This window comes from Rhinatrema bivittatum, chromosome 4, assembly GCF_901001135.1.
Source record: "Rhinatrema bivittatum chromosome 4, aRhiBiv1.1, whole genome shotgun sequence".
NCBI lineage: Eukaryota > Metazoa > Chordata > Amphibia > Gymnophiona > Rhinatrematidae > Rhinatrema > Rhinatrema bivittatum.
In genome coordinates this window covers 37192002-37204789 of record NC_042618.1, presented here as the reverse complement: position 1 = coordinate 37204789, position 12788 = coordinate 37192002, and the positions used below count along the sequence as shown (strand labels likewise).

At 45.3% G+C, this 12788-nt stretch overlaps 1 protein-coding gene across 6 annotated transcripts in view; it reads right to left on the bottom strand.

Annotated features, from left to right (window-relative positions):
* The window catches only part of PPP2R5C (protein phosphatase 2 regulatory subunit B'gamma), a 424506-nt gene that overhangs the window by 241056 nt on the left and 170662 nt on the right, over positions 1-12788 (bottom strand). For all 6 annotated transcript variants that reach the window (XM_029597955.1, XM_029597952.1, XM_029597951.1 and 3 more), the window contains one exon: positions 2041-2240. In XM_029597955.1, the coding sequence (XP_029453815.1) occupies positions 2041-2240 (200 nt within the window). The remainder of the gene's footprint in view (positions 1-2040; positions 2241-12788) is intronic.

Here is a 12788-nt window from a genome sequence, read left to right as displayed (position 1 = left end):
AAGGAGCCTGAACTTCTTAGCCTTTTTCATGGCAGACTCCACTATGTAGCAAACCTCAACTTTTTTTTTAGACAAAACTTTAGGTCAATTTTTTATGCCACGGCCGTTCCTGAAAAGGGTGACTCCTTATCAAGGACTGCCTGAGATTGGAGTGCGGATGGTTCCACCAGAATTTCAAATATCTTCAGGATCCTCATCACCTCTGTTCAGGGATTTGGATCCTTTTTAAACTTTCACCTTGAGGGTGGTGCCCATTTTCTCAACAAACTGGGAGTAGGTTAAGTCTTCTGGTGGTGAGGAATGATCTGGTGGTTCCTCTGGTAGATCCAACAGTATTCCCAGTGGAACTGCCTGGGGACTCACCTGGCAAAGGAAACACAGGACTCTCAGACATGGTGATTGCTTTGGGGTGTGTTTCCTGAATGGTATGAACAACAGTGGAACTCCTCAGAGGAAGGTAGCAGCAGTGTTCCAGGTACTACAGATTCTGTTGCTGGTAGGACAGGGTACATCGGAGGAAAGGATGGCTGTTCTGCATACGGGAAGAGCAATGAAAAAAAAATGTGCCTCACCTTATCTGATTTGGTCTATGGCCTGCTGGGACCCGCAGCCAAGGGACTGCGGTGGAACATCTTCTTCTAGCACTAAGATCTGTTCTTGTTTCACTGAAGACAACTGAGCCACTGGCAGCAGAGAACAAATGGGATCCAGTGTTTCGAAGCAGAGGCCTTGTTGCCATAGGCTAGAAGCCAGATGAGATCTGGGGTCTCCTGTAGGAAGTTGTTTAGCAGTTTCATATGTGGAGTAGACTCCCTGAGAAAGTCTGGACAGTTATATTGCCACTTCCAGTATGTCGTAGGTCACTAAGCGACCTTGAGGCAAAGGTGCCTGTAATGGTCACTTTTCTGTTTGTAGAGGAATAGGACCATACTGGGGTTCTGATTAATGAGGCCTCCTATACAAATTGGCATTTTTTTCTGCTTATTGATGAGGTCAAAATTTGATTATTATTGACTGTATATGTTTGATCCTGTAAAATGCTTTGGGTGATTTTCCAACTGGGAAGGAGGTCTAGAAATATTTATGAAAGTACAAAATGAGGACACAAGTATAGTTTTAGAGTGTAAATGCTCCAAAGTCTCTCCAAACAATTGTTGGACAATGGAAAAACCTATGTTGTACACCTCTGTGGTCTAAAAATATATGTCCATTTTAAAATTACCTAACATTTCTATAGTGCTACATGACATGTGCAGCACTGTAACTTGATGCTTAATACTTTCATGCACTGCAACTGTAACCAGGAAGAGACAATGGTATGCCCAACAACATAATATACTTGCTCAGATGAAAACATGTGTCATTTTTTTTTTATAGTTTAATACCCAGTGTGGAAAAGGCTTATAATATTTTGGGATTGACTGTGCTATTAAGAATTATTTTTGCTCTTTTACCACTGCAAAAGGATTGCCAGCTCACTATATCAATTGAACAGGCTAATTATAGTCTTAGCTTTGCACCACTGCATGCACAGTTTGATTTCCCTAAAAAAATAAAATAAAATAATGGGGAAAATCAGAATTACAAAAGTCCATGCCTGCAATGGAACAAAACCAGGACTGGATCAGCTTATTTGGTTAACCTGGGCAACCTTAAACTGTGGTAGCAACCAATACTAGTAAAACAGTTACTCACTGGTGGTTGGCAAAACAATCTGTTGCAGTTTCCTAAAGACAAAATTCAAGCCTATCTCCTTGTTTTTAGATCCAAAGGGAACAGCCCCTGCTGGTCTGGGATGGTTTTTTTTTCCTGCCTTCTGTAGAATGACTTTGGAGAGATTAGAATTTGCAAGTTTGGGTCATGCTCCACATGAAGACAAAACAGTTTGTGGAGTGGGCCTTTAAAAAGGAAGGAAGCATCAATCATACACTTCTAGAAGGAGAAGCTCCAAACAAATAAAATTAGACTGTTTAGAGAGGAGATAAACGGTAAGTGTAAAAATTTGAAAACATTTCTAGCTTTGTAAAAATTATCACTTACCATATGTACTACTTCTGGGTAAATAGGCTCCGTGATAACATTACGGTTATGCGTGATATATTCTACCATTTCACTTAAAGCAGCTCTTTTTACTTCTTTCCACTTTAGGTCACTTAATGGATCGGAAACAAAATCAAAGAGGACACAGCACTGACGTAGCTTCTGAATAAAAAGCTTTTCTTGTTCTCCAGGAGGAACATCTAAAAAATAAAAAAAATCTTGTTTACTAAATAGCTTGGTGTGAACACAATACTAAAGATAAATTACTTATCTTCTATCTAGAAGATAAGAACACACATATTTAGAAAGGAAAATGCACCAAGTATACAATTTTACTAAAATGAAAAAAAAAATGAAGAACAAAATATAGTTTGAAAAAACCTCTAATTTCACTATTAACTTGAATGCAGGATATTGGAGAAGACTGTACTTCATTAACATGACAGAATAATGTAAATGATCATCATGGAACACTAAGTAGCACTGAGAGAAAGGAGAAATTATTACTTACCTGATAATTTCCTTTCCTTTAGTGGTGGGTAGGTCAATCCCAACAAGTAGGTTATGCACCTCTGCCAACTGATGGAGCCAGAGCAAAAGTGGACATCATGGCCATATAGTCCTGCCTCGACATCAGCCCACTAGTATTCTCTGGAAAAGCCAAACTGTGGGCAAAACTGATTATACTTGAACATTATTAGCAATAGGCAACTATTTATGTTTCTCAACCAATAGGAAGACTGAGCTCAGCCAAAAGAAGAACATATCTAGTAAACTAAGGGCTACAGAAGCCACTTACAGTAGAGAACGAAGAGCAGGAATCATATTCTGCACAGCTTGCCCTAAGAGAGACTAACCACAAGTTCAAACATCAGCAACTGAGGGCAGGTCTGGGATTGACCAACCCATCACTAAAGGAAAGGAAATGATCAGATAAAGTAGTAATTTCTCCTTCTTAGTGTTCGGGTAGGTCAATCCTAATGAGTGGGATATATCAAAGCTAATCTCAAAAAGGGCAGGAGGCTGTCAGCGGTCCAGTTAATACCACCCGTGCAAATGCGGCATCCTACCTAGCCCTAAATATCCAAGTGGTAATGTTTGGAGAAGGTGTGCAAAGATGACCATGTCATCCCTCAGCAAATTTTAGCAGGCGACAAAAAGTTCCATCCACGATACCGCCTGAACCCTCGTGGAATGTGGTCTGATCTGTTTCGGCAAGGTAACCTCTGTGGCCACATAGGCTGCCATAATGACTTATTTATAGTCAAATAAGCAACAATTATAAAATGAAAATTAATATGTATTTTTATTTTTTCTATCTAATAGATTCAATTGATCATGAGTGGTATTTAAATGTTATAACTGATAAGCCTGTGTAAATAAATAGGCATTTAGCATCTTCCTAAAATCAATTAAAACCGTTTCTTTTTTTTTTTCTTCTGTTTAGATAATGCATTCCACAGTTTTGGTCCCTGAATACAAAAAGGCCGATCCCTAGACTCTTCTAGACGAACACATTTAAAAGAAGAAACATCTAGATTCAATTGAATTTTAATGTAAGAATGTCGGTATATAAAAATTATAAATAAATAAATAAATAATAATTGGGATCCTGACCGGAGTTTTCTGTTTGGAGCGGAGTAGTAGCCTTGTGGTCAGAGCAATGGGCCCTGAACCAGGGATGCCAGGGTTAAATTCCCACTCAGGGATTGCTAAAGGCAAATTACCTGTCTCGCTCGCAAAAATAAAAATAAATGGGGTGAATCTTAACAGCAGTGTTCACACCTTGAAGTGCAATGCCTTTCATTCCTTTGTATACTATCATAAAAACTCCAAATTTAATCTGCCAGGTCACAGGAAGCCAGATGTTTTAATAGATATGGAGTCATGTGAAAATAAGATGGAATTTGCTCTATTATCATGGCAGAATTTTGTGTTTATTGTAAAGCTTGAATGGCATTTTTTGGAATACCCAAATAGAGCACTACAATAATCGAAGGTATTTTATTTATTTATTTATTTATTTTTTTTTAATACCGATATCACATCTGAGATATCACATCGGTTTACATTCAGGTACTGTAGGTATTTCCCTATCCCCGGAGGGCTTACAATCTAAGTTTTGTACCTGAGGCAATGGAGAGTAAAGTGACTAGTCCAAGGTCACAAGGAGCGGCAGCAGGACTCGAACCCTGGTCTCCTGGTAGGCAAGGATATTGAGTGAATCACCATTTTTAAGTCAGAAACATCAAAAGTATGAGGTCTGTGTTACCTTTTTTTTTTTTATCGGAGGACAAAGTGATAGCTTGGTGTCCACTATAAAACCCAGATTTTTCACTTTATCACTAATAGTAACTGATGTCCCATCAATGTCTAAATTCCTTGGAAAATCCCATGTGGGATATCTCTGTAAGGTACAAAATTTCTGTTTTTGACATATTCAAGAAAAGTTTGTTCATTGTCAACCACTAACTCAAATAATTTAAGCAAACAGCAATTTTCTGCAGGGCTTCGTCTTTGGTCCCACTCACGGGTACAGAGAACAGAATGTTGTCAGTGAAAATTCGATACTCAATCTCCAGATCAGTGAGGGTAAGACCAATAGGGGCCAAACAGATATTAAATAAAATTGCTGATAGAGAGGATTCCTTGAGTAACACCAGTTTTCAATTTGAAGGAACTAGAGATTTCACCTGAAGATACCCCCTCTATAGCTGCGATCTTCAAGAAAAGACATAAACCATTTAAAAACTATATCACCTATTCCAATTTTTCTTAAACATTGTAGCATAGCTTATGATCAACTGTTTCAAATGCTGCTGATAAATCAATGACTAGAAAAAATTCAGTGCCCGAGTCAAATCCACATCTGAGGACATCAAACAATGACAATGTTTCCATGCTGTAGCCTACTCTGAAGCCAAATTGTTGAGAATCTAAACACAAGTGTAAATCTAAAAACTCTAACAGCGGTTTTAAGAATTTTTTCAAAGACCTTAGTTATAAAAGGTAAATTTGAGACGGGTCTATAGTTGTTAAAATTATCAAGGGGAGTTTTGATTTCTTTAGAATTGGCTTAAAATATGCCATTTTTAGGATGGCAGGGATGTTTCCTTCATTTAGGGAAAAATTCACTAATTGTGAGAAAAAGGGGGCAATTCCTTCCTTCAGACATTTAAATGATACGATGGGGCAATAATTGGAACTTAGTTTCCCAATAACAAAACAAAATTCAGTAGGACTATTTTCCACAAATGATATCCATAACACTAGTAAAGATATAGTATCTTCAATTATTTCATCATGAACCGCTGGGTTAGAGGTTAGTAAATCAACTTTATCAATAAAGCATTGTCCTATTTTATCTAAACCTAAAAAGGATGTTTTACACAATCAGGTTCCCACCATGTGATTAAAATTGTAATAATGTTGAAAAGTTCAAGGGAACAATTAATGCAGAATTAATCCTGATTGAGAAAAAGGTGTGTTTGACCTCATCTGTTTGATGCCTGTATATATTCATTTTAGAGAGGTAAATTTGCCTATCATGCTCCAACCGGCTCTTATGCCAGCAAAGTTCTAGTTGTCGAACATTATGTTTTAACTGTACCAGATTTTGGGTAAACCATGGGGCTTTATATAATCTTTTGGGTAATACCTCTTATTTGGAGCAATCACTTCTAGAACAGAAGTAAGAGATTATTGCCAATGTATGAATGCATTTGAAACACTCTCAGAGGATATCTCAAAACTTTGCTAGGAAAACACTAAGTGCTTCAGTTTCAAATCTACTTCGTTTCTTAATTACACATTTTGAATGTTTTTCTTAGGTTGTTGCTTAGTCAATTTCAATTGAAGACGAATTAAAAAATGGTCTGACCAAGGCACAGGTGTAAAATATAATAAAGCATTAGAAAATAAGAAAATAAGAAAATAGAAAATAAGCTGCTGAGCGCTCTGTCAGGATATACTCTCATTGTGGGTGGGGACTTCAATGTCGTTGCAGATAAGCAACTAGACTGTAATCCTACTAGACGGGCTACAGCGCTGGACGGGACTCAGGGGGTTCCTTTTTTATGTCAAGAGCTCCAATTGCTTGATGTCTGGCGGGTATTGCACCCCACGGAGCGGGATTACACTTTTTTCTCCAACCCCCAAAAATCATATTCCCGCTTAGATTATTTTTTAGTAGCTGATAAGCTCTTCCCGGCTGTGGAGGGGGCCACCATAGGGGCTATTGATGTGTCCGACCATGCACCAATCCACATTCAGGTGGCGATTGGTCAGAGGCAGCGGGGGGCTTTTTCATGGCGCATGCGACCCGACTTATACTGCGATACTCGTTCCGTACGCATCTCCAGTCCTGCTGGAAAGAGTATGTGCGATTCAATGACACACCAGATATCTCCCCCGTAATGTTCTGGGAGGCGGGGAAGGCGGTCATGAGGGGCCATATCATTGCCTATACCGCTAAGGTAATCCGGCAGCGGAACGCAGAGATTCTACGCCTTACGGCGGAGCTTAAGAGCGCTCATCTTTGACCAATTTAAGGACATAGCAGGGCTCAAAATTAACTATTCCAAATCTGAAGCATTGGTCCTGACACCGGGGCTCCAGAGCGGTTGGCAGACCTCATTTCCTTTTACGTGGGCACCGGGGAAGCTGCGGTATTTGGGGGTATGGGTCCCTCGGGACTTGCGTCTTCTGTATGACTTAAATATTACGGAACGAATAGATGCCATTTTATTGCAGCTGACGGCATGGACTCTCCTCCCGCTGAGTTTCTTCGGGATGTGTGCACTGATTAAAATGATCCTGGTCCCTAAGCTCTTATACCTGCTCCACATGCTCCCTTGTTGGCTGACGGTTCGGGATGTGCAGCGGTTACATGGGGGTCTGTCTCGCTTTTTATGGAAGGGAAAGCGTGCAAGGATAAAATACACGGTTTTGCAATATGCCCGGGAGGCGGGGAGGGTATGGTGTGCCTGACTTCCGAATATACAATGCTGCTTGCCAGTTGAGGTTTGTGGGGGAGTGGCTTACGGGGAAGTACTGTTATTGTGAAGAGGGTTTACTGTCTAGTGTGTCTGCTCCCTGGTTGCCACTTTCTCTTCTTCAGGTGGATGCGAAGAGATTGCAAGCTTTGCTATACCCGAGAAGCCTGCTGTCCCCATGTATTAAGGCCTGGCGCTGGCTGCGTCAGCTGACTGGGCTGAAGGGGCTTTCCTCGCTGCTGACGCCGCTTCTGGGCAACCTGGACTTTCGCCCCGGGCGGGACTGCCGTGGCATTTTTCAGTGTTGGGCCTCCAAGGGTGTGGAATACTTGTATCACTTGTTTGCTTCCGACACCCATGAGCTCCTGGACTTTCAAACTTTGACTAGAACACAGCACCTGTCGCCTAAGCACTATTTTGGATATCTACAGGCGCGACACTACCTTCAGACTTTTCGTTGGTCCAAGGAAGATGTGGCTGCAGAATCCCTTTTCGCCACTACAGTATCGGACGCTATTAGTGTGAATAACTCGATTAAGAGCTGGAAAAGACTGTGTGTGGACTATAAACGGCTTGATCACCTAACTGTTTTGGCTTCCCGATGGTCCTCAGTATTGCAAGACACCGTGACTCCTGAGCAAGTGAAACGTTGGTTTCAGTCCCTGCACACACAAAATCCAGACCTGGGGCTTCGGGAATTACAGTATCGTATTCTGCATCTGTCATACTACGATGATGTCAGGAGGTTTCGGATGGGGCTTACTGACACCCCGCTTTGTATCAAATGTGGAGGGGAGGAGGGGACCTTGGTACACAGGCTCCTCCTGTGTCCGACGGTCACTCCCCTTTGGATCCGGGTGATGCAGACTATTTCCCAATGCACTGGGCTTCCCACCCGCTGTGGAGGGCAGGCACTGACTACGCACCCATTGTACGCCGCGAACCCTTGCCCACTTGGTAAAGCTAAATTTGCACGGCTGGCAATGCTGTTGGCGTGCAGGACTATACTTTCGGTATGGGTGGAGCCACAAGGTGCGCCTACTGAGGAGGCTTGGGCTGCCAGGATGACTTTGGAGCTGCAAATGGAGCGTCTGGATTGCATCGTGGGACATCGTACAAGGGACCAGTCCTATGAAGACTGCTGGCAGGGTTTCTTTCAAGGACTCCCTGGAGGGACACAAGCTACCTTGCTTATCTCCGGATATTCTAACGATTGGACTTAATCCAGTTCCATGGACCTAAGGACGGGACCCGGGGGGGAGGGAGGGAGAGGGTGGGCGAATGTGTGAGTGGGGCTGGGAAGGGACGGGTAGGGGGGGCATCAGGGGGGGGCCCGTGTGGGGTGCAGAGCAAAGCTCTACACGGCGGGTTAGTGTTATGGCGGGGGGGAGGGCGAATGTGGTTTGAGTTGGGGTCTGTGATGGGGTGAAAAGGCAAATGAAAATGTGGGTCACGGGTCAGCGGTCGGTAAACCACTGTTTGCTGGTAGGGTCTACCATTTCTGGGAAACACGTATGTCTTGAGAGTGTTTTTAGTTTATGCCTAGTATTCTGTACATGTACCATTTGAAGCTTGTTTGGCGATGTTTTGCTTTCTGATATGACCACTACTCTTGACTCAAAAAAATTATTTTGCAAAAAAAAAAAAAAAAAAGAAAATAAGGAAGAATTAGGTTTGATAAAGATCAGGTCTAATGAGTGACCATAGAAACATAGAAATGACAGCAGAAAAAGACCAATCAGCCCATCTAGTCTGCCCAGCAAGCTTCGACTCTTATTTTCCCATACTTATTTGTTTCACCAACCACCATGTTGGAGTTGCATCAAAAGTGAGCATAAGGCTTATGGTTAAGGGTTGTAACCGCCGCATCAAGCAAGCTACCCTGATGCTTGTTCACCCAGACTGCACAGATCAATGCTTTGTTGGATGATGTCTGAATGCAAAACCTGTTTTCCTCACTTCCCCCTACCGTTGAAGCAGACAGCAACGCTGTATATGCTTTCAAAGTGATGTATCAGGCTTAATTGGTTTAGGGCAGCGGTTCTCAACCGGTGTGTCGCGACACACCAGTGTGTCGCCATGCACCGGCTGGTGTGTCGCGTGCTCCCAGTCTCTCCCGCTGCTCTTTCTTCTTTGCTGCCGTTGCCGCCAGGCTATCAGCACGTTCAAGCCCAGTGGGAACAGCAGCAGTGCTAAAGAAGCTGTGGCACCCGTGGCTCGCCTTTTCTTCTTCCCGCGCCTGCCCCCCCGTGACAGGAAGTGATACGCAGTGTGCGGGAAGCAGAAAGAGCCGTGCCGCGTGATAAAGTAGCAGCAGCCACTGCAGCATCGGCCCCTGAGCAATTGAAGCAGCCGGTAATCGAGAAAGGAGACAGCAGCATGAGCCTCCCGCGGCCGATGGAATTCTTCCTTCTTGGCCTGCGGGGCCTGGAGGAGGCGGCTGCTGCAGCTACCATTTGTGCTGGGGGGGGGGGGGGGGGGAGAGGAAGTGAGTGAGAGTAAGAGAGAGAAGCAGCCAGCCAGTGTGTAAGTGAGAGAATGTATTTGATCGAGAGCATGTGTGTGATTGAGAGAAACTGGTCAGAGAGCTGATGTGAGAGACAATGAAAGTGACTGCTCAAGGAGATGACTGATGTGTATGTGAGAGTGTGAGACAGTCAGGGATGTGTGTGTGTGTGTGTGTGTGTGTGTGTGTGTGTGTGTGTGAGAGAAAGAGAGAAAAAGCATGGAAGTGAGAAATCTGGGTATGTGAGAAAGCATGGGAGTAAGAAGCCTGGTGTTGTGGGGGTGTATGTGAAAGAAAGCATGGAGTGAGAAGCCTGATTATGTGAGAGAGAGCATGGGAGTGGGAAGCCTGTGTGTGTGTGCATGTATGAGAGAGAGACTGGTTGGTAAGGTGACGGTGTGACTGGTGTGTATGTGAATGTGAGTGAGAGAGAATGTAATTCAGGGAATGAGAAGCCTGTGCACATGGAGAGCGAGCATGGAAATGAGAGAGAGACTGGTGTGTGTATGTGTGTGTGTAACAGAGAGAAAGTGATTATGGGAATGAGAAGCCTGTGCATGTGAAGAGAGTGAGCATGGGAGTGAGAACCTGGGTGTGTGTGAGACACAGCATGGGAGGGAGAAGCCTGTATATCTGAAAGAGAACATGGGAGTGGGAAGCCTATGTGTGTGTGTGTATGCATGAGAGAGATCAGATGACTGGTGTGTGTTTGTGAGAGAGAGAAAGAAAGTGATTATGGTTTAATGGTTTATTAAATTTTATATACCGACACATCGGACAAGCCTTCACATCGGTTTACACAGCATAAACAAATCAAAAATACAATATTCATAAAATAGTAACAGCTAAAAACTATATAGAGTAAAAGAATAAATTAGCTGTTAAGAAAGATAAAAACTCATAAAAATTAATCAAATAAACATAGTCATAAAACATTAATATAAAACATTAAAACCAAATGACGTATTAAAAGAATAAAGAAGGGTAACTCCTCAAGATGGTTTACAGATAAAGCATGCTTATACTATGTTGCTTATTTCTGACAGGGCTGGTTAACTGATTCATACTCTTCAAATGCGCATTTAAACAGCCAGGTCTTTAGTTCGGCTTTGAATTGCTTTTTTTCGGTAGTAAGTCTCAATGAGGTAGGTAAAGAGTTCCAGATTTTTGTTCCTGCGATGGATATAACACGCTCCCTTACATGGGATAATCTAGCTGATTTGATGGTAGGGATTGAAAGAAGTCCTTTGTCTGCCGATCGCAAGTCTCTTTGGGGTATGTGAAGACGTATTGATGTGTTCAACCACTCAGTATGTTCGCCATAAATAACATTATGAATTATGCAAGCCGCTTTATACTGGATTCGGTATTGAACTGGAAGCCAATGATAGGTGGGCCCAGGCGGAATCGCCGAGCCCATCCCTGTAACGGACACGCCACCCGAGGAAGTGCGGCGGTCCGTAGGAGGACAGGAACAGGAGGGGGCCGAAGGAAAGAGAGAGTAGGGTGTCATCGGCAGGCGCCCGCGGCGCCGGCCGATGACGTAAGGGCTCCCTTAAAGGGCCGCCGCAGAACAGCGGCCGCCCTTTTTGGTGAGAGCCGCCGCAAAGGAAAGGGACAGCCGAGCAGCAGCAGCCTGACCCTCCGGCTCCCAGGGTAAGCAGCATCGACATTTTCGGCCGCACAGGACGCCGCGGCGCCCCCCCACAGGTCCAGCTTCCCCTAAGTGCCGCCCGTAGCCCTTGGCCCCCGTTACAAAAAAAAATGAAGCCAGCGGACGCCTCGGCACCCCCGCGCCGCTCGCAGATTCTTGGCCAAAAACGCGCCGACCCTAACCATGCAGCTCCCACAGCGCCGAGGCCCGCTGCCAGGCCCGACCCCACGATTCAGGGCCGAAAACGCGGCGAATTAAAACATGCAGCCCCACCCCAGCGGCAAGGCATGCCGCCAGGCCCGGCTCCACGGCACCCCCCCGGTCCATCCTCCCGACCCCCGGCAACCCTGCGGCGACACTCGTGGCCAAGCCTCCTCCCGTGTGGGCTCCCCACCCCCAGCCCCCCGGTTGGGCGGTCCCGCGCAGACCGAATAGATATATAAAAAAAAAAACCTACAGCCGCCGGCAGCATGTTTTTTGCGCCACTATGCCCGGCCCGCCCCCCCCTCCCGGGAGCAGGGGTTGTTTACGCCGCCTGTCCGGTCCGTCGCCCGCCCCCCAGGGCTCCGGGGCCGGCACACGTGCCCAGCGCTCCGGCCTCCACGCGGGCTCCGCTCCGATCCCAGCTGCCGGAGCCCCCAGCCCCCCCTCCACAGTTGAAACAACATACAAAAAAAAAAAAAAAAGGGGGGGGAAATAAAGTGATGCGAGTGTGGTTGTTTCGTTTTTGTCTGCTTGGCCCGCATGATACTTGGGGCCGCGGAGCCCCCCCCACCCCTACGGAGCAGGACGAACTGCAGGCCGAGGGGGAACCGAAGGTAAGTGATGCATGCTCGGACTGGGTGGAGACGGAGGGAGGCGGTGCATACGGGGTGCTGGGGCGCCATAGGTAGTCAGTGGGTTACAGGCGCAGGCTTGGGGCATAGTGAGGCAGTTCGGTCGCGGGTGTCTAGTGGGGCAGCCTCATTATGGATAGCAGGGGTGGCCGTACCCGGCGCAAGCATTAAGCCCGCGCCCCGCACACATGGTCATCCCGTGGAAGGCAGGGGGGGGGAATTAGTTCAGGAAGACAGCAGGGTCGTTAGACGGCAGAGCTCCTAAGAGTAAATTTTAAAAGGCCCACACAGTAAGATGGGGGGGGGGGGGGGGGGGGATTAATGCGTGTGGCTGGGCCTTGTGCGTGCCGTGCATATCTTATGAAGGGCCCAGCCTAGGGGTCAGAGCACTGGGCCGAGAACCAGGAGACCAGGGTTTGAGTCCTGCTGTTGCTCCTCACGACCTCGGACAAAATATTATACCACAAGTCCGTTTAGATCACGGCCATACAGGGAATGGTACAACAGGGATTATGCGCATCCTGGGGTTCACGCGCAATATAAAAAAAAAAAAAAAGTTCTGCTTGATTATGCGTTTTTCTCTGCGCTTAAATAAAGAGAGCCGGTTCCGAACAGAATTGTCGAAGGGTTAATATTAACAACGGCACACTTTCTTGCAGTATTCGTAGACACAGCATGCCATCCCGCAAAGCAACAGGTCGGTCACCGAGGACCAAGAATATGGGTCTCTCGCAACGCGTGACAAGATCCAAGGCAGC